Below are 21,742 nucleotides of genomic sequence, written 5' to 3' on the forward strand. Positions count from 1 at the left end.
GCACTGACAGAACTGAGGATGGGGGACCTGGCTTCTCCCTAGCTTCCCACATTGCAGCCCATCCTCACGTCCATCCTTAGGCTCAAGATCTTTATTGTTCCTTTCAGTGTCCCTTGCAATGGGGGATGTGACAGACTACCAGTTTGCGTACTTTAACAATATCATCTACAATGAACAAGATCCGGACGGCCCCGTTTCAGACTTCGATGTCTTCTCAGAAAGTGGGCGCTTGGAAAGCGGGCTGGCAGCAACCACATATATCCGGGAAGATCAGGTATTTCTATTTCATCAAAAGCTGAAATGTAATTCGTATCGATTGTCGCAGGGCAGGCAATACGCCGGTGTAATGCCCGCTCCAGTGGGCACACATGTGCACTTGATCTCGTGTATGGATTGCACACTTAGGCGATGTATCGGACGCTTGAGCAATTGTTATGAGGACACCTTGATTGCAGCATGGAATTGTGCCTAGTTTCTGTCTCTTTTGCGTGTTGTGCTCTCACTATGGCTATAACAACTCGCAGGACGGCAAGGGCGCAGTGGTGCTCACGTTTCTGGGAACAGATACCAGCAAGGGCACGAAACTCGTGAAGGGACAGATGAAGTGAGTATCCGGTTCCGTGCACATGCTTCCAATGCCACTACACCTTGTCCATGGTGGTCAATGTTACTGATGGCTCACTTCGACCAGACACCATCTGCCTGGTCAACAAATAAGGAGACCTCTTTCACCGCCTTCGGAGCTGTTGCAGTGGGTTTCCAGATACTTTGGAAATCCCTCTAAGGCCTTTCAGCCGGCTGTGCAGGACCAATTTTCAGCTGTCCCAGGACCCCGACGAGGACATGCAGATCGTCAAGGACGCAGTGGGATATGTGAGGGACACCATTACGGATCTGAAGAAGCAAAAGAGTGACGTGGACTGGACCTTCTACACCACTGGCCACTCCATGGGGGGCTTCCTGGCCACTGCTGTTGCTGTGGTGCTCGATCCTGAGATCACCAAGTGCGCATAATCTCTGTCATCAAATTGGCATGCCAAGACCTGATGCAAGCCTATCTCCTACGCACCAGCATTGTAGGGTCAAAGATCTGGCGGTTGGTGCAGCACGTTGTAAAAGTGTAGCGAAGGAACAAAGAAAGGACACGAAATGTGACATGAGCGCCAATTGCCAAGGGTTCATGTGTTCAGAATGAAGTATGCAACGTCAACTTACAAGCCCACTTACACTTGCTGCAGGCAGCTCTGGCAAGCCAGTGCATGCATACTGTGAGTCAGCATCCACAGCGTCTGATTGCCTCCGTTGCTGTGCAGGGTGGTGACCTTTGACAGTCCAGGGCTGCCCAAATTCTGGAGGGAGACCGCGCAGAAGATGCATGACGACTCCTACTGGAGGGAGCACATTCTGGATTACCTGACCTTCCCCAACCCCATCAATACCACTCTGCCCCACATTGGACATCTTGTGCGCCTGGAGCTGCACACCCACGGAGCGTGAGCGCCCTCTCTATGATAACATCCGAAGACACTTGCTGATCACAGGGAAATTGCTTGAATTCTATGCTGATTAGGGGGGCGCGCAATGCTGCAATGAAGTTTTTACTTATTTCTGCGTCATCAAGCGCACAGCTTGCACCTGACATACAATGATTCTCTTGAATAATTCAGCTCGAAGCCAATATGGCTGCTCAAATATCTCGGATCGAAGCCCCAAACATGGCATGAAGGGAGGACTCCCAAGAAACATACCGATCATATCTGTGTTTTTTGGGGAAAAGACAGCCGATAAATGGGTACATAGGAGGATGTGCGTGCTGCAGGGCGACACCGGCGCATGTGATCCGCTGCATCCTGGGCACAGCGCTCCGGGCAGCCGTGTGGGGATCAGCTCTGAACTGGGGGCTGGCGCTTGCTGGAAAATCGAGGAGTTTCTGGGCCACCAAGGCTGTGGCAGTGTCTGTGCGCACCAGCAAGAAGCTGTTCACCAGCCGCTTCAATCTTCGGAAGACCTTCCGGGAAGCCAAGGCCGCCTCTAAAGAGGTGGGAGAATCAACCGGCTCTGTGCAGAATTTTACTGACATTTGGCCAGAGTCCTGAGGACAGAATTATATGACAAAAGGCACAATTCATCAATTATTGTAGCTTGCAATGGCAACATGCATGACCAGTCACCCATGCAATGTCAGATACATCCGAGTGACCAATGATGAGAGATACCAGCAAAGGGAGTCGGAGCCATTATGTCCACTCCTTTTCTGTGCATTAGACCTGCATGACCAATGAAAACAGCACTGGACTGCACACTCCATGGCGCCAAGGGAATGTTGTGCTTGTTGTCAGGACTCGGAAAAATTGGATGCCGTCTCAAATGGCAAGAGTGGCAAGTCCAGCGAGAAGGACAAGAAGGCCCTGGGGCCTATCCTCTCCAGGCTGCCCCCTAGGTGACACAGCTATACTTTCTTCCCCTGTTCTTGAGCGCCCACTCAATTATAGAACTATAAAGAACGACTTGCTCAGGCTGAGTACCTATAATCAATCGATGTGCAAGTGTCTTGGGGTCAACTGATGTGTGCAGTGTGTGCTAATAATGATTCTCCTGCCTGGTGCAAATGTGTGCCTGCGTGCTTCAAGCTCGGCATACCTGAAGGGCTAAAGACGGCCAACACCAACATAGTGGACTTACCTCCCTGATCCTCAATGCTGAAAGACTTCAATGCTGTTACTGTGATGCGTGTGCAGCTTGCGAGCTGCGGCGATCACAACTTCGTGGGCTTTCACAACAGCGCTCATTTCCAGCGTGTCCTATGTCTCCACTCGCACCAGCGGAGCCATCAACGACACCCAGCAGGAGCACATGATCGTCTCCATCCTCTCTGTGAGTTGAAAAAACACCCTCATCCCTGCACTGACTGCTATGCCCCCTGCTTTGCCACCAAAAATATTGCATAACGAATAGAGCAATGCTATGAGAACAAACACACATACTTCTAGGTGGGTCTGTGGCAGGCACCTGTTGATTAGGCAAAGCATCCAATTGCCCTTGTAAAGGAAATTTCATGTGGATCTCATGGTGTGCACCTGCTGGTTTTCCTTGTTCTGTCCTGTGCTACAGGGTTCGGCAAAATCGCTGATCAATGTCCTGTGCTGTGCTGTAGGGGTTTGACGAGGAGAGCGGGGATGCACTGCAGCCGGTGGAAGTGCTGCAGTGGCCCTACCACGAGCTGCTTGTGAGAGAGGGGTTCACCAAGGCCCACTCACGCAGGTGAGAGGGTAGTACACTCTCAACAGCGCCACCTGTACAGCCCCTTTGCTCTGCCTGGCAAACACCCGAAGGCTGCATACGACTGCCCTGCAAACTTCTTGTCCATCGTCAAATCCATATACGTGGCAGCGGGGACAAGAAGCCGATGGCTTCTCAACAGAACTCCTATTCAATATATTACAGTCGCGCAGCCTTTGAAACCATGCAAGCTGACCTTCCTGTCCAGGCTCACATTACAAAAATCCACATCTAGTTCTGTCCAACAGGTGCATGTTCAGTCCTCAATCCTTTGCTTGATTCTGGAGATTCTGTCAAGGGGTGCAACTACGACAGCCTTCAGTGCAGCTTGCCTGCGGACGCACCTTACTCTGTTATTAAGATCGTGTAACGATCATAATATTGATCGTTGCTGCAACGAAAATTTCTGCTGGGCTGAGTGCAGGGTGGCAGTGGAGGGGCTTCTGCCAATGCAACCTGCGGCTTACGGTGTGCACAATCTGCTGCGCCGTAAACAGCTGCTGCTGGCGCGCGCACACTCCCTGCCCGGGTACAAGGAAGCCTGACCGCTCCAACCTCCTGCACTTGCATGGTGCCTAGTGCAGGGGTCTCTGTTTGGAGAGTACATGGGTATGAAGTGGTGGGAGAAGGTCCGGCAAGCAACTCGAGGCATTGCAGGATATTCAACCATGATTGCAGTGGCTGTAACTTCAGCATCCTACTTGGCAAGTCAATTGAGTGCCCCCTTCGTTATGTCAGGTGGGCATATGGGGGGCGAAGAAAACCTTTGCGTGAAGTGGCTAGTTTGAAGGTTATGAACTGAGCGTGCTTGTGAGGTGGTCCTGGTTTGCAGTATCATACTGAAATTTGTCTTGCGTACCTGAAGATGCGTGAAAGATGTGCAGCAATTCTCAAGACTGAGGAACACGCTGTGAAGTAAAGGCTTTGATAGCTTAGAATCGCAATTGTGTAATGAGCTCTTGGGCAGTGATTTGTAGTGAATTTTCCTGGACACCCTTGGACTGTCACACCATCAGACATTGAATTTCACATTGACTTTTCTGATAGGTAGGCTAGATTTATAGTGGCCTGTAGAACGTTTCTGCCAAGCTGCGCAGCTGCAGCTGAGAATTGGTTTGGCGCAACTGCTGCTGCCCGGTTTTGTGGGTGAGGGTAGGAGATGTTCTGTTCCACACCTGATATTGTCAGTGGCTTGAAGAGCTGATGCTACACATCTGATATCCTGCATGCGATCATCTGGATTTAAATCTTCAAAGGTGTTGGGAACACAGGAACCTTGATGCATTGGCGTTGGCAACTTGCTCTTGAAGATCACTGAATGGCACTGCCGGCGGCGCCGTCAGTAACATGTGCGCAGCACTGCTAGCATGCATGCATTTGCCACCTAAACATTGCAATCCTCAAAAACTCTCATTTCTGGTTGACATGCAGCTCTCTGTTGCCATGGGTGTCCTCTCACATCCAGAGCCCTGCAATCAAGATCTATATCTCGTTCGTTAGAAGGAAGTGGGGTTTCGGAACCCCTTTCGGATTTATTTGCTCCCCTTGGCTTCTCAGCCATGCGAAGCTGTACTGCATCTGGGCTCAGATCGGCGATCCATCGTTTTTCGGTTCATTTCTGAACGTTGTGAACTTTCTATAAAGAAAGTTAGCTGTTATAACGAGGGTCACTCAATCACCAAGCAGGAGGCTTGCGAACAGATTGGCTATACAAGTCCTCATGGCGTCTCTGCCATAGCCTGCACAGAGCAACTGTTCAGACGATCCATGTCTCTTTGAAATATTCAATCATGGCTGCAACATTCTCTCAGAAGCTTGGCGCGCTGTCCTACGTTCTATTTTTTTCAGCAGGCGCATGGTGTTGGCTTCTCTTTTTCGCCCTTCTGTACTTTGGGGGCTTCTACACACGCACCGTGCTGGCATTGTAAGGATACTTATCACCTTTAAACACCGTAGCGAGTCCTGTTCGCTCAAAGCACCTTGCTAGGAACCATATGGCTGCCATGCCATCTCTAACTTCTTGGCTTTCCTGCGAAAGGTACTGTGCATACATCTGGTTCGGGCCTGGCCGCACTTCCCCACGTACAGGATCAGCAAAACCTTTTCTTAGAGGGTGCGCACAGCTTCCTGCTAGGAATGCAGCCCTTCTGCCTTCTTTTGCTTCCTGTCTTTCATCCTAGAGCGAGTTGGCTTGTCAGGTCGACTCTGCGCAAGGGCTAACATTTCCCTGTGTCTCCTCCTCAGGCTCTGGGTGTGGAGGAAATGTGCGGAGTACTGCCCAATTCATCTGGTGAAAACAGCTCAGCTGGACCCGGAGAAGACGTATGTGATTGGATTCCACCCTCATGGCATCATATCCATGAGCGCCTTCATCAGCTTTGCCACAGAGGCCCTCAATGTGTCCAAGACCTTCCCAGGTCATTCCACAGAATGAGGCCGCTTTAATGCATGCACAGTCAATTCTTTTCAAAGTTATAATGCCTGCACCCTACCTGTGGGCTGCAGGACTGCAGTGGTGGCGTGTTCACAGATGCTGAGGGCTAATAGCAGCCTTGCCACTGTCAAAAAACGATGGTGCCAGTGGAAACAGGTGTATTGTGAGGTCTCAATGGACGCACGTCAAAATCATTTCTTTGAATATGGGTCTGTGATTGAAGCAGGGATCCGCTTCTACATGCTGACCCTGGTGCAGAACTTCTACATCCCCTTCATTCGCGATTTTGTCCTCGCGCATGGCATGTGCGATTGCGCGCGCTCCACCTGCCTGCGCCTGCTCACCAGGTGACTCATCGCGTGGTCACCCCATGCTTCCTCTTTTGATAGTCCAAGTACTACTCCTTTCAGTGGCTTAGCTGAGTGCCTAGAGGTTTTATCAGACATGCTGGGAACTGTGGCCCTGTGCTCTGCACACAAGATCTTTGCACTGAATTGATTCAAGAAGAAGAAGATGACTTTGTCTCCACTATATTAGCAGTGAGTGCATGGCTGCTAGTATGAACCAGCTTACTACTAGAGGTTGTAGGCTCCAGGATGTGAACCCAAGATTTACACCCTATTTTCTTTAGCAATCTGGAGATGTCATTGAGTGTGTGAAGTGATGGGGATATTTTTTGTACTGCAGGGCGAAAGGAAGCGCCATCGTGCTGTGTGTGGGGGGAGCCAGGGAGGCACTCCTGGCGCAGCGTGACCATTTTGAGATCGTGCTGGGGAAGCGCCTGGTGAGTTCAGCCTCCCTTTACTGGAAGGATTGAGGTTCATTTTGAATCAGGACTCGTCTTGAAAGGTCTTCAAGGATTTTGTAGGCTCTTTATTTTTGATGGGTGTTTGGACAAGGGAAACCCCATTTGAGCACCGCTTGCAATTCTGCCGTTACATCATCTTAAAAGTGCAGGACATCTGTTCTGTTGACTGTGGTTGTGGGAGGGGGGGGAGGTTGTGATATTGGAGCAGCAATGGTATGGGTTGGTGAATTGTCAAGATTCTTTGCGCCCATGATCTGAGTCATGGTATTTCCACGCCCACAGGGGTTTGTGAGGATAGCAGTGCGGACGGGGTCTGCGCTGGTGCCGGTGCTGAGCTTTGGCGAAAACAACATCTACCAAGTCGCTAGACCGGCCGATGGCACCTTCGCCGCGCGCCTCCAGAGGTGTCTTTCTTTGCAGCTCCAATAGTAAGCTGTCCCATCTGCATAATATGCATTTCTGGCAGGATCGGACCACTGCCAGAACACAGGCTGTTGGCATCTAGACAACTCCGCTGAAGCCTGCTCCTCAAGGGGCCTCTTCATGCTCGCTTGACGCTGTGGGTTCCTATGGCATGAGAAATATCTCTTGTCTAGCATCTGTTGTATGCCTGACCCAGTCCTGCCGTTCATGCATCCTACTCTGTATGCTGTAGTAGGGTGTTTCACCTTGAGGCCCTCCTCTCATTGAAGACCAGAGCCATACGCATTCACTGCATGAAGGAACTCGCTTGGAATAAATGCATTTCTGTGATCGCGCCAGGAACCTGCTGAAGCTGCTTACCTAGATCATCAATCAACTGCATGAATTGGCTTGCCCTTGACTTGTTTGTGTTCCCTGGATGCCCCGAGAACCTGCTGAAGCTGGTTTTGTTACACCACAAACTGAGAACATGGTAATGATGGCTGGACTTGATGGGTATCATTTGTTGCTACAGGAACTTGCTGAAGCTGCTGGGCCTGGGGTTCCCCATCTTCCACGGGACAGGCATCATGCTCAGCTCCATAGGGATGCTGCCATATCAGGGGCCCATCTACGTCGTGGTGGGGGCGCCATTCGAGGTGCCAAAATTCGAGGGCGACATCAACGGCGATGAAGGGAGACGGTGAGCTTGATGCCTCTTGAATGCTGTTTGCCAGAGCAGGAGATATTTTTTGGAAAAGAGATGAAGAACAGAATTCGATTACGCTCACTGCGGCACCCGAGATCTGCAAAGCGCAGCATGCAACCGAGCTGCATGGAATCCCTGTGTGCATACTCTGTGCCAGCTCAGTCTAGCAGTTCATAAGCAAGGAGCTTTTCTTAGCCAAGTAGTGTTCATGCCGGCAATGCAGCAGCTACCTTTTGTAGCTCCATCCATTGGCTTTGTGGCCACAGTAATGATCATGACTGGTGCTGAAAAGGGCTGATCACATCAGCGCAAGAGTGGGCAGCATGCGGCATTCGTACTTGCATGCGCCCTTTTGGTCTCGTTACATGCTGCTGTATACCTGCAGACGTGAGGTTTCTGGCTTGCGATGATGGGCCCTTGATGTGCTGCAGGGCGGTGAGGGAGGCGCATGAAAAGTATGTGGCAGCGCTGAGGGGTTTATGGGATGCGCACAAGGGGCGATATGCGCTGGAGCGGAAGGGAACGCTCAAGATCGTGGACCTCCCACCAGCCCCTCAGACGGTGCAGCGCTGAAAAAATTTCTGGTGATCAGAAAGCAGGAGTCAGAGTTTTGCGCCACATGTAGCAAGTGTGGGGGATCTGCTGTCGATCCTCGTCGTCGTTGGGCTTGACAGCAGTTTCTTCAGGACACAGCTCCCTCGTGGATGAAGTCCAAGGGGTTGCTTTCTCCTCGAGACACGGAGAACAATCATTTCAAAAGAATTCAGCAAACATAGTATCTCCGTAATGTTAGTGGCGTGAAAAACAGTAACCATGGTGAAGGCAACGGTAAGTTTTCCCTCTGCACCACTATATAAATACTGGCGACCCCAAGATTCCTCATAATCAAAGCTATGGCAAGCCAAACCAGAGCATGCACCAGCCTCCAAATCGTTGAAGAAACACTTTTGAAAAATCATAAACATCGTAAGTGTTGCAGTCAAAGATGGTGCAATCCGCCATTGCAACCTACCATCTCCACAATCAATGCTTTCATAACGTCGTTTGCGAGTGCGGGGGCCGCCATGTTCACTGGTATCCTCGGCTTCCTGCCCGCTGTGACGATCTTTTTGTACTTAGCTGCTAGGGGTCTTCTGATGGATTCAGCGGGCTTCCCTGCAGCTCAGTCAATATTGCTCCATAAGATACGAACGCCCAGGTCAGAGTATGTTTAGATTTCGAATACTTGAACCTGGAAACTCATTCACTAGCAGGAAGCAGTGAGGCAATCTGTGGCCTTTGTAGTGAGCAGTGATTAAATAGTTCTGAGATTTTGCAGCTGCAAAGGTTGGCGAGCAAAAAAAACCTTAGCGGAAAAGGTCCTGCTGACGTGTCGCTTACAAGATATTTCCTGCCGGGGGGTGCACTTCCTTCAGCATCTGCGAGCCCATCTGTTACATTTCTCGTCTTCATCATGTGCAGTATCTTGCTTGTTACGACGCCCACGGTGTTCACATGTGCTCAGCCACGAAAGCCTAGCAAAATGGTGTTCGCCGTAGGTCCCATCCCAATACAGGGCACCGTCTTTTCTCGCCACGATGACCAGCACTACAAGGAGCACTTGAAGCACCTGTGCCCTCGCATGTGTCGCACCCGCAGCTTGCCGCTGGATCATCACATTGGGTCACCCCCTGGCAAGACCTACGAGGATATTCACAGACGGAATCTGCTGGCGCTTGGGCTGTTTCTGACAGCTGCTCAGGCCGCGGGCGAGGCCTCAGCCGGGCAGTCCAACTCGCAGCTGGCCGATCAGGTATTGCTAAAGGATTCTAGTTGGTTGTTGAGATTCAACGTATGCCGATAAATCTCAGTGACAGGGTTTCAGACGGCATGATGAGCTTGTTGGCCCATCGCAGTACTATGACCGGACAGCAGAGATGGTGGGAAGGATTAAGGACGTTCTAGACATCGACCTCACCAACGATGATAGTGTTCCGAAGCTGGAGGACTTTAAAAAGTCAGCCAACGCTTACGGTGAGTGCAGTCTTCACCAGGCACTTCTCAGTTCAACTCACTCTAATTCAACACGAATCAGACCCTGTGATTGCAACATACATATAATGTTTCTGTATCACTCGCAGTGGCGGACTATCGTCGCCTTGTGTCGCCTGGACAGAAGAGCTTTGCAGAAGTCTACGGTGGGCATCTGACTCACCCTCTACAACCATTGCCTTGTTCCTGTAATTACGTCTGGTGGTATGGTTGTCATTTTCAATGCGAGAAGTAAATATCACATTGGAAGGGGTGGACCATGTATGCACGATATCAAAAGTGCTGAGAGGGATCTATCACTGGTGATATCACCATCGCGAGACATCCGCCCTGCAAGGGATTATGTATGCAATGAGTGCGGCGACTCAATACAGCAGAATTTTAGGATCATGATGCCTGTGCAGGTGTTGTCACAGCGATGGTGGGCCACTTCACTGTTTTTGGCCTGGGGAAGAAGGCATTCCCAGCCAAGCTTAAGGAAAAGCAGGTACTGCACCCTTCGACAGCACCTCAAAAGCACACCTTTAATTCTAAGAGTTGATCACATGGTTGGACCCTGCATCACCCATGGGACTACTTCATCAGGGATCGGCCTTGCAGCTAAGACCTGATGCATAGGCCGTTTTGCTGGTTAACAGAAGGCATGCAATCGCGTTGCAGTAATATGGAACGTGGACCTACTAAGATCGCAGCATCAAAGGCAACTTGGCTCAGCCAATTCTTGCATGCAAAGGCAGGTCCCCTTACCGGCCTCTGATTGGCTGTGCTCAGGAGAAACGCGTGGCACTTGCTGAGAAGCTGCTGGAGAGGGAGCTTGCGCGTGAGAGGAAAGTGGCAACAGTGGTGCACCCGCCCACTGCATTTGTGGGATGACTCATCCCACAGCGGATGACTCATTTATTGCAGCAGCAGCAGCAGCAGCAGCGGCGTCAAGTAGCCTTCGAGACATTGGGGCACCCCTTTCCATTGAAGCTGACTGCGTGGGAGCTCTGATTACCCATTGTAATGCTTAGACAGAAACCCACGGACTGAATTCTTTTATCCCGGCACTTTCAGGCCGCAGATTTCCGCATTTGGGCATTTTACGCAGTCTCTTGTCATGTCACTAAGACAGAGATGGGTTTTGAGCAGCGGTGACATGGCGTGGAGCCTTTCTAAAATGTGAGATGCAGAGGAGAGAATTTCGTGGACATGCAGCAGTCTTGCTTGTCTCTTGTGAGTGGATTTTGTCTCTCCCAGCTGTGTGGCTTTTCTGCAGCTTCGTGCACCTTGTTCTGCTGTCTTAATGGTTCCAGCAGCTGTGCAGATTTGACAATTGTTACTCAATGCGCAAGATATGAGTCTATGTGCTAATTGTGATACAAGGCGGTCACTGCCATTATGATGGTTATGGGGCATACCTGTCCATGCCATGTAATGAGAAAAGCAGGTTGCATCGTGGCTCTGGAATCGACGCATTCGTAACTATGAGCTATTGTTGAGAGACTGAGTGAAAGACATTGGTGGCATGCCAATCTGTACAAGGGTGTATATTGTAAGAAAAGTTGTAGAAGGGACGGCTAGTCTGCCATTACATGCAAGCCTGCATGCTCAGAGGCGCTAGCCTCCTGCTGCTGGAGATCTTGAAAGGGTAGATGATTAGTCTGCATGCAAGCACACCATGCAGATACTGACGTGCTAGCACTGCAGACCACACAAGAACACCGCACCAAGCCATTAGCTTAATACATTGTCATACTTCAAAATTCCATCACTTGGAAGATGTCTGCTCTCATCACTCAAGAGCTCCTGATACCTTCGAGTGCTTTAAGGTATCACACTTGTACGCAGATCACACTTGTACGCAGATCACACCAAGCAAAAACGTACAGGAAAACTTCTCTCATCAGCTTTCATTTGTACCGCCAGGTGGCAAAATTGGAAGGGGGAGTACAGGAGTGATTTGCGCAAAATGTCCTGGTAAAAAACCTAAAGAATATTCAAGCGGAAATGGCAGTCCTCTCAATGTGAAAGGGCGCACGAAGGGGATCCATCAGCGGCGCTGGCTGAACAAAAGGGCTCTACGCTGCTTCTTGGCTGGCAATTTCTGCTGTTGTACAGGGGGCGCATAATCTCTCACGCCATAGAATTTATTTATAAGCTCTTTGGTGCGCGCCCGCATGGTAGCGTTCACTTCTGGTTTGGCCTCTATTCGCCGCGAGTAGTCTCCTTCAGGATTGAGGAAGAGCCCCGCCAACACCTGCAACCCAGCTGAGCTCAATATATAGTACTTCACAGCGCCTTATTTCACTGAAGGCTTCCCTTCTCCCTCCATCTTCTTCACACCAGCTCTTTGCCTGTGCCCGGCCCGAAGCGTTCATACATTCGCCTCGAGGCCAGAGAACCGCCTTGATGAGTGCTGCAGACAAGCAGACGATCACACAATCCCCGCTAGTAACCAAAAGAGCTGCATGTCCAGGCATCTGCAAGCTATCATCGGACACCCACTGAGCTCAAATTATGGTTTCACAGCACCCGCTCTTCACTTAAATGTAAAGCCTTTCCCTCCCCCCTGTCATTGTCAATTCTGTGCATGCATAGTCTAAAGTGCTCATTGCATAGATGACATCGGTGATGCAGAATTTTACAATCCAGCGAGAAGACTCATGGCAGACCTGAGACAAGGAAGTGTTGAAGACAACCAGCAGGGCGCATAGATATGCCCAAAGCAAGAGAGCACTCTTGATGAGTTTTGCAGACTGACAAGCCATCATCCTTGAGTTAAAAAGGGAGAGTCGAATGTAAGTAGGTACCTTTTTCATCATCTTGAAGGCAGAAGGAGAGGCCACTTTGATGAGAAAGTTGACGAGGAAGGGCGGCACAAAGGGGACTTGGGGGTCCAGGTGCGCCACCACAACTCCCTTTGTTCGTGGCCTGCCATCTGTGCAAACAGGGCGCAGCCCTTCATTTGCAGCCAAAATTTTCCTCGTGCACACTTCAACAAATGGTGTCTCTTGCTCAATCTGCACTTTCCTATTCACAAATCTGACTTGAGAATCCTACACCCGGCAGGGGTCCGCTCCTGTGGCTGGGGATCCTGGTAAGTTCTGATGGTAATACAAACTTGTCCGATGGGTATAAGCGGCCACAGCGCACCATGCGTAAGAGGTGTCACCTTTTTTCTATTGCAGCAGGGCATGATCTCACAATCTCATGTGCAGAGATCTCATCTTCAACCTGTTCTACCCAAGAACCCGACTCTTTCAAGGAAAAATTCACTCCTGGCACAGGAGGTTGAGGAATGTTAGTTGTGGCCAGCCTGATAACCCACGTGGGCATGCCAGGCGCCCATTAAGTTAAAGCTGCTCACTTTGCATGCTTGGAAACCCCGGAAGAATCTGAGGCTGCATGACCTGCAGTGCGCATGTGCTAGTGGCAGGGACAGAAGCAGATATGCATCTATCAGCATACAGGGTGGGTGTGCGACTCGCACGCTTAAAGTGCACCTGCCATTTAAGATTGGGTGCGCGTTAAACCCACCCTCCCCTGCAGATGACAGAGAGCGCGGGGACACACAAACATCCCTTCTCGATGCCAGCTTCATCGCGTAATCACCCCTGACCAAAGCAAAGAGCGCCAGTTGGCTCACCTGCTGAGGGAGGCAACGCCTCGAGCCGCATGCAGCTGTTGGGGCCGACAAATCCTCGCCTATGGCGTTCATGTCCGGCTGGCAGCGGGCCAAATTTGGCAATATCATCATCCGTCATGTTAGTAAGGCTTACTAACAAGCTCCTGTCCTCCTGCAACAGAAACAGCATGAGATTTGAAGTCCATATTTCCCGGTCTTTCCTACCACCATGGGCATTCTCTCTTCCATGAACAGCATTCATATACAGCATGGCATTTGAACCAAACGCCAGAATACATGCAGCTGCCGTTTGGCCATGGACCAATTTAAGGCTTTGTTGAGTCATGACTTGATGCCATCCGATGCTTTTATGAGGGCAAAAAAAGCACCTCTCCAATGTCATAACCCTCTGCCTTGACACAGGCGCCAAAGATCACAAAGGGCGTCCACATGCTGCCATAGAAATAGCTCAAGAATGGATACCGGCGCTTCCTGGACACGATCAGGTTATTGTCAGCCCTCCATTGTACATGCAAATAAATATTCCCAGGATCTTTGAAGTACCAGACAAGAATGGCTGCTCCTCAGAGAGGGATGCCTTCCTGCCTATTGTCCTTCAAAAAAATATTCTTGGTTGAGTGGGCAGAGAAGACATGCATGGTGACACCACGCATTTTGTACATGTCCTGCAGGAACGCTCACTGCTATAAATACATTGATAGTATCCATATCATCATACCACATCATCATATAATCCTGCTGAAAGGTTGCAAGTAGGATGGTAAGACTCACTTGGCATGCAGGATCACACTATCGGTGACAAAGCGGTTCCAGGTCTTGACAAGGTCAAACTCCACTGCCATCGCCAGTGCGTGCTCAATTGGAGCATCTAGTATAGCCTCCATCCTTACACTATGATACGGCTGACCTGCACCACATTGGTAAATAAATTCAGACCCCACGTACTAAATAACCTGTGCTACACTTGCGGTAGCTGCTCATCTGTTTGCTGCACATGTTTGTGATTTCAATTTCTGCAATGGAGGCATATTGTTGCAGGTGAGTTTGATACATGCACAAAACTGGCCACCACCCTGACTGAGGCAGTGAAGCCACATCCAATCGAGGCGGCAGACAAAGCAATGGGAAGATGTTGTACGGTAATGATGAGCTGAATCGCAAGTGAGCAGGGCCGACCTTTCACGTGCTTGTACAGGACCTTCAGGTCAGACTCGTGCGACATCGTCCAGCCTTCATCGCTGTATATTCCCTCCAGCATCTGAGTCCAGAATGAAAAGCCATTCCTCATCACATGCGCTTCATGACCATAATATGCACCTTGTACAGTAAGTATCTTTTCTTGCCTTCCTGTCAGCCACGACCACTTTTATTGCTGCGACCTTCCACACCGCAGGTGCAATATTGCTCCACCAGGCATGCGTTACTCTTGTGTTCAAATCCCAGTCTAGCATAGTACATAAAGTGCCAGAGAGAATGCAGCAATCGCCAAGTGCTTCCAGACAGATAAATGCATGGCCTGGTATTACAGCGTTGCCTGGTGCATGCACAATCCACACCGAAAATTTGGGGAAGGATGGGATGAAAGTCTTCGGCTTTCTGAACAGTACCTGTTGGATGTGCCGCGCGTGGTCATCGATGCTCTGAACATCCAGGCCCAGGGCGGCAGAATGCCTGGCAAGCTCTGCAAACTCCAGGCTATGCTTGTCACACAAACCGCCCAGCGCCTTTCGCGCAGCCAGCATCTGCGAATCTGCGCAGTGCACAACCCTGTGTTAACAAGGCCTAGAGACACCTGCTGTGCCAAAGTCCCGTCTGGATTGCGCACTAGAAAAGCTGGAGGATCGCCAACAGAAACGTGACTGTGTCAAGATAATCACTCTGACCAAGAGATCTACCTGACTCAAGCCTTGCATTTCATGCTCAAGCACTGTGCAAGGCAGCCTACAGCATGCGGCTGAGGAAGGTTGTGCATACACTCATTCCATCCTAAGTTGCATAATTGGTGCCTGCCTTTTACCTGCAGCAGCCTCTGTTGCATGTTGGAGCAGAGGCTCGCTGCTCTGAAGCCACTTGAGTGCAGCTCGAGTCAGCGGTGCACGGATGTCTGGAGACACGACATGGCTGATGTAATTTGGCTGCCCAGGCATTTGCAAGCTGTCGCTTCTGGCCTCCGCTTGAGCTTCATTTCCAGCCTACAAGAATGGAGAAGGGAGCTAGAAGAATGATTGGGACATTCGGGCATTGCCCTGCAATACAAATGAGCAACCTTCCGATATATGAAGCGTTTGAGCATTGGCATATGCAATGCAAAGGCTCGTTGCATCCACTTACCTCAAAAGATCTAGAGCCATTGAGGCTTGCTGCTGTTTTCCGGTGCTGCAGAGCCTGTTATGCAAGGATCAAATGTCAGAATCGGATATGATGTGTCCAAGTTGCTTGCTCACAATGGAAGCAGGGCGTCATCAACTAAGAGTACTCGAGATGAACTGTAAGACAGGCACTGACCTGGAAGCAATCGTCCAACTTCTGATCGATGATCTTCTGGTCATGATCCCAATCTTGAAGCAAATCCACGATAGCCATACTTCAGGCTGGTCTCATCATATGGACGCGTGGCAAGGCGATGCACTGAAACCCTTTGTACGCCTGGGATCACTGCCTGCTCTACAAAAGAGTCTGGCTCAAAATTTGCCTGACAGACACCTTTGATCAGGCCTAGAACAAATCTAAATCTTGGAGGACAGAATTCGCATAATCATCGTAACGACGTCAATTCCCTCGGAGGTGTTCCGAAAGTCAACTAGCTCTTGGCGCCTGTACATCGGCGTTCCAGACAAGACGAAGGAGCTCTGGCGCAGCATGAACTCCTTGAGATCAGCAGACAGCCAGGATCCGATTTCAATTTTGATAGCAGCCAGCCACAGCAAAATGTGTCCTAGACTCATCTTCGACAATCTTCCATACCAATTTGGCTCGCCAGCAGGATTTGTCGAGACTGCTGTTGTTTCGTGGCTGTTTTTGCACACAGATTAGCAATGATTATTGCTTCGGGACATTGTAAGTACGTCCTGGCAGCGCACGTCTCAGGGATTTCTTGTTACACATACCACGTTCACAGGCTCTCTGGTGTCGAAATTCTCATGGCGTGGCTGTGAATTGGGCACCTCTGGCACCAGTTTCACCACGCGCGGTGGAAGTGGTGCCTGGAATAAACAAGCCTAGAAGCCCCCATTGCCGTGCAAGCTTGCTGTAAAAAAGCTTTCAAGGTATTTTACAGTTGGTCAGTTTTTCACATGAGGTTTTCCATTCCGGCTGGCGAGGGGCGGTAAGTAGAGCAGGTGTATTGATTGGGTCTTGCTTGGATCTGGCGAGTCCATCAAGGGGTAGTGTTATGGCAAGCTTTATCTGCAGCTTGTCTGCAAGGCGATCTTGCCTTTCGGCAGGAAAGGCGCGTAATAACAACAATGATACGCTCACACTTTTGGTTGCCCCCTCACCTAGTACTTTTTTGCACAGGCACATACAACCCCAACACTGGGACGTGGCAAGAGAACTCTCATGGCTGGTGATGGCAGAAGCATTGAATCTGCGCAAGCCTGCAAATGCCGCAGAGAGTGCTTTGACAAGATACAGCATTATATTGTGAGCCTATCAAAGCATCCTGCTATCTTTGAGGTGTCGCGGGAAAGCCTTGTCCGGCTAGACATGCATAGGTACTTCGTAGGCCTGAGAACAAATCAGCAGTTTACACAGCTTACCCAGTGGTGCACCCTTTTATGGGTCCGGGGTTAAATGTAACAGACTGAAACTTTCCCCCAAGTAGCAGCTTGCCCTCTGTACTATTTACGATGCAGATGTGGCATTTAATTCCCTTATCGTGTGAGCCTGGCCTCTCATGTAAACAACCCCCTATAACACACCACCTATGACAATTTTACGTGAGGAAAATACAGTACTGCTACCTGATCAAGTCAAGCTCAAATTTCACAATTGCCCGACAATAAGTATGCTGCACTGCAGCACTGCCAAAAAACTTGAGCCAGGCTGTTATCAGAACGTCCTGAAATATCCATACATCACTTTCCAGATACAAATTGTCAGGCATCAAGCCAGGCACTGCACATTGTGTGTACACAGGTCATGGGGATCTCTGGAAATCTCAATACTGGGAAGACCTATTATGCACACCTCTGACAATGGCAATCCAACCTACACAGTCATGCTAGTGTGTCCCATCTATGAGTCTACAATGTCGACTCAGTCAAAAATGAACCGTCAAGTTCCAAGACCGCACTGTCAACTTGCGCTGTGAACCATGCTCTTCAATCGTGCCATGTGACAAAGAATAACAAAGAGAAAAGGTGCTATGCGCAATGTTACCTAGCAGTTTGAACAAAGCCAAAGTTGCAGGACTTGGGCCTCTCGGGGAATTGCACAGATAATTTGACGGCATCAGAGGAGAATTTAGTCCTTTTCACCACTAGTAAGCTTGCCAGCTGGTGAGCTGCGAGTCAGTGCAGGTGCGTAGTCATCCACGCCATAAAACTTCTTCATCAGGGCTTTTGTGCGAGCTTGCGTGGCAGCGTACACCTCTGGCTTTGCCTTCATCCTCTGGCAGAAGAGGCCGCTGGGATCCTGGAATAGCTCTGCCACAGCCTGTGCCCATCATTACGTATACACTTAGTAATTCTGCTGCATGCATGCGCCCCACTCAGCACAGCCAGCAGCCGACCCCATTTGCCCTACAATGCCGCAGGAGCCCTTGCAGGTTCATCTGATACATGACAGGAAGCAGCAGGCTTCAGAGTCACACAGCAGCACGGACTTGCATCTGCTCATGACCAGTGGATTGAGTTTTGCAAGTATCGCGATACACTTATCAGGCGAGCCTCGGAGAGGAATATGGAGTCATCTAGAGTCTCCTGGGACTTTGGCAGATCTGCACAGTCACACGATTGCCCTTTGGTGCAGAAGGAAACCAGGGAGAATGCACACTCTTGAAAGGCGGTGCGAGAATGCAGGGGATGAGTCACCTTCTTCATCATCTTGAAGATGACAGGTGAGGCCACCTTGAGCACGAAGTTGACGAGGAAGGCCGGCACATAGGGCAGCCGCGGGTTGAGATGACCCATCACCATTCCCCTTGTGCGAGGCCGGCCGTCTGTGCAGACGGACAAAGAAACTTTAACCCTCACAGACTAGGTTACTTCTGCCTGCCCTGCTTGTCAGAGGAATCATATTGTCACCTGCCGTGAGGTGCTGTGAAAGCACTATTGCATTATGACTGTTGCCGGACCAATAAGCTTCACGGCTCCAAAGAGGTCTCTAAATGTAATCATAAATGTAATCCTACCAACAGTTATTCTTGCCCGATGCACGCAAAGTAAAGTGGGCTCATCAAAGGTGTCCACAGAGTGTGGCAATCGGTCCTTTGGCAAGTTGGCCTTCTGTAAATCAAGAAGAAGCTGCATCTGGCTGGATGCAAAGCAAGCCGTGGAAAGCATAAAAGCCCTGGCAACACTAGCAGGAGGTACAGAAATCTGGAGCAAAACTCAACAGAACAGGTGAAAACTTTTCACTGAAAAGTAACGTGGTAGGCGTGCCTGCAGTGGGAGGCAACGCCTCGACACGGAAGCAGCTGCCGGTGCCGATGATCGCACGACGACGGCGTTCGTGGCCGTCCGGCAGGACGCCTATTCTGGCGATTTCCTCCTCAGTCATATTAGTCAGGCTTATTAAGAGACTCCTGTCCTCCTGCACTTGCACAACAATGCATTGAAATGAGCAGCAGTGGTGCAGGACAAGCAAAGCTCTCCTTTGCACCCTGATCCTTGAATCCTATACATTCTTCGCGCCCTGACCATTTTTTGCAGAGCTTCCTCGCACTCTGACCTGACCTGACCTGGAATTATCTAGATGATGTTCCTTGGAACCTTTCAAGCATGCATGCCTTACTAACGCTGCTGGAGGTTTGCCACAGCTCTGGGCATGTCATGACACAAAGGCCTGCCAAGAAGAGCACTTTCCACAATGGCTGCCCAATGGGTTTGTGCCGGTATACTTTGAGTATAAAAGTGGAAATTAAGGTACTTTAATAAGCAAACTGCTTAGTAGGATGCAAATCAGAGGCACTGACCTCTAATTTTCAATCTAAATGATCCAACACGGTCCTTCGCTGCTTCACACTCCCTCTGCTTTGCTTTCCCTGCCATGCATAATTAGAGGCTCTTGTTTTGGAGCAATGGAGTTGTTTTTGGGGGCATTATTGAAAGTGAGGGAAGTTACCTCTCCAAGGTCGTATCCCTCTGCCTTGACACAGGCATCGAATGTCACGACGGGCGTCCAGAGGCTGCCATAAATGCATGTCAAGAACGGCAACCTGTGCATGCAGGCCATCAATCAGACAGCGCAAGCAACAAGTTTAACTTTGCACTATGTTTGTCATTGTAAATCGAAGCTTTATTACCTCCTCCCATCATGGCATGGCAAAGAAAAACCCCGTGTACCTCTAATGCTCTGCGGCAAGATGGTTCCTAGGTGACAGCGGCATACATTCTCAGAGCTATTACGGTATGTCAAGAAGCTGGCGGCTTGAATTCGTGCTTGCAATGGACTAGCACCAGAGCCAGAGACATTGACGGCAGGCCAAAATCCCCCCGCGATTATGAGGGAAGTTTTAAGTGAGGGGCCTTACTCGGCGTACAGGATGTCGCTGGCCTTCATGAAGCTGTTCCACATCTTGGTCAGGTCATACTCAGCCGCCAGAGCCAGCACATGCTCTATCGGTGCCTCCAACACAGCCTCCAGCCTCACACTGTGATAGGGCTCGCCTGCAGGCCACCGGTCTTGTTTATAGAACAGTTCTTTCGCAAATTGCATGCATTATGCCTGATTGCAGAAGCAGTGAAATTGCAAGGGCAGGTTCACAAGCTACGCCATGTGAACATGGCCCTGCAGGACCTCTATTGATTTCGATAAACTTTGGAAACCTGCGTGCGTTCTGGTTGGATGCACAGACACAGAGATATGAAGGGATGGTACACCGCTGTAAAGTTGGCCAGCTATGGGTTTAAAGGCTGCAAAGCTGGGTGGTTGTGGCTCGTGAGTTGCCAGCATAAACGGAGTGTACAAGACTTTGAATCAGACGTAAGGTTGGCGAGGAGAGCAGCAGATGAGTGTGCTGAGCGGAGGAATGAAGGTGTGATCAGGCGTGAGCAGGATTTACCTTTGATGTGCCGGTAGGTGACTTTCACCTCCGACTCGTGTGACACCGTCCAGCCTTTGTTGTTGTACAGCTCATCCAGCATCTGAGCACAAACCACCACCCTTTGATGTTCAAACACATCTACAAATGCTTTTAGTTCTCGGCAGAAATACTCTTGGAAGGTGACAGGCTGAAGCAGGAACGCCACCCTCTGGTGTCGCTCTTCGGGGCCCCACAAGAGTGCACAGGAGGGCACAAATATCATAAGCAGATCTAGTGTTGCAGGTAATGGGCAAATATGTTCCAGGAGCAAGTCAACGCATGCAAGCCAAGCTCAGGACACTGCATGTGCAGAAAATGCAAGGCATCAGGAAAATGTCATTTAATGACTTGGTCGGAACATGAGCTGACCTCGTGGATTCGCTGGCAGTCGCGCTCTATGCCCTGAATGTCCAGGCCAAGGACATCCGAGTGCTGCGCCAGATCCGCATAGTCCAGGCCGTACCGCTCGCACACAAGCTTCAGTTTTCTCCGCGCAGAGAGCATCTGCTTCACTGCGGAGCATGCACAAACATTTGGATCACACCATTGAGAGACCCTTGAGAGCCACCTCAGCCTCATGGTCTGTTGAGCAGTCTTTCACTTCCCCTCTCGGTACCCCAAAGGTGCCGTGTGTCTGCAGCTTGTCAAAAGATTCACCATACAAATCTATTTGGCCCAATGGTTCAAACGTTGCAGTTTGTGCATAGCACGGCTTTCTGCCAGCATCTGGCAGAAGCAAGCACAGTGGACGCATATTTGTGTGGCTGAAATAGAAGAACGACGGGTGTGAAAATACCTTCGGCGGCTGCTGCTGCTTCTTGGAGCAGAGGCTCATTTGTGCAAAGCCACTCCAGAGCAGCAGGGGTCAGAGGTGCACTGATCTTAGGTGCCACAGTGTGACGAAAGCCATTCAGCTGACGAAAGGGCTCTGCACGTGGACTGCTGGTATCTGAGTGAGCGCTATCCCAAAACCTGCAGCAGATTTCAAGGCTTTCAGACTTGCATCCCACTCGACTGTTGAACCAGATGGCTACACTGTGCAGTTATTGGGGTATCGAGCAGATTCCGCAAGCCTCGAAAAGGCATATCGAGGCTAACCTTGAAGTTTTCTCGCCTTTTGGAAGTCAATAAGGCCTTCTGGCGTTGGAGAGCCTGTGCATATTCACACCAAAAAGCTTAAAGGTTCGACGTTATATTCTCACGCA

The 21,742-nt window shown here is 50.2% G+C and overlaps 4 protein-coding genes across 4 annotated transcripts; 2 read left to right on the forward strand and 2 right to left on the reverse strand.

Annotated features, from left to right (window-relative positions):
* Positions 1–118: 118 nt before the first annotated feature.
* On the forward strand, positions 119–3,824 carry COCSUDRAFT_60661 (hypothetical protein; the record flags this gene model as incomplete). Its single annotated transcript, XM_005650136.1, has 9 exons — positions 119–274; positions 525–604; positions 807–1,004; positions 1,314–1,493; positions 1,820–2,039; positions 2,340–2,440; positions 2,739–2,874; positions 3,155–3,261; positions 3,704–3,824. The coding sequence occupies 9 exons, from the start codon at positions 119–121 to the stop codon at positions 3,822–3,824; spliced, it is 1,299 nt and encodes a 432-aa protein (XP_005650193.1).
* A 1,814-nt stretch (positions 3,825–5,638) lies between these two features.
* Positions 5,639–11,097, forward strand: COCSUDRAFT_64764 (DAGAT-domain-containing protein; the record flags this gene model as incomplete). Its single annotated transcript, XM_005650137.1, has 11 exons — positions 5,639–5,696; positions 5,940–6,060; positions 6,401–6,497; positions 6,804–6,925; positions 7,459–7,626; positions 8,064–8,193; positions 9,188–9,424; positions 9,528–9,645; positions 9,753–9,809; positions 10,068–10,150; positions 10,435–11,097. 11 exons carry the CDS (start codon positions 5,639–5,641, stop codon positions 10,534–10,536), a joined length of 1,293 nt encoding a protein of 430 aa, XP_005650194.1. The 3' UTR covers positions 10,537–11,097.
* Positions 11,098–11,695: 598 nt separating this feature from the next.
* Positions 11,696–15,438, reverse strand: COCSUDRAFT_39952 (hypothetical protein; the record flags this gene model as incomplete). Its single annotated transcript, XM_005650138.1, has 8 exons — positions 11,696–11,902; positions 12,456–12,583; positions 13,292–13,442; positions 13,660–13,762; positions 14,063–14,198; positions 14,468–14,549; positions 14,899–15,041; positions 15,309–15,438. 8 exons carry the CDS (start codon positions 15,436–15,438, stop codon positions 11,696–11,698), a joined length of 1,080 nt encoding a protein of 359 aa, XP_005650195.1.
* Positions 15,439–17,755: 2,317 nt separating this feature from the next.
* COCSUDRAFT_60664 (hypothetical protein) lies at positions 17,756–21,372 on the reverse strand (the record flags this gene model as incomplete). The annotated part of the gene is made up of 8 exons (XM_005650139.1): positions 17,756–17,947; positions 18,325–18,452; positions 18,871–19,045; positions 19,577–19,670; positions 19,986–20,121; positions 20,517–20,598; positions 20,907–21,041; positions 21,334–21,372. 8 exons carry the CDS (start codon positions 21,370–21,372, stop codon positions 17,756–17,758), a joined length of 981 nt encoding a protein of 326 aa, XP_005650196.1.
* Positions 21,373–21,742: the final 370 nt, after the last annotated feature.

Source organism: Coccomyxa subellipsoidea, assembly GCF_000258705.1.
Source record: "Coccomyxa subellipsoidea C-169, whole genome shotgun sequence".
NCBI lineage: Eukaryota > Viridiplantae > Chlorophyta > Trebouxiophyceae > Coccomyxaceae > Coccomyxa > Coccomyxa subellipsoidea.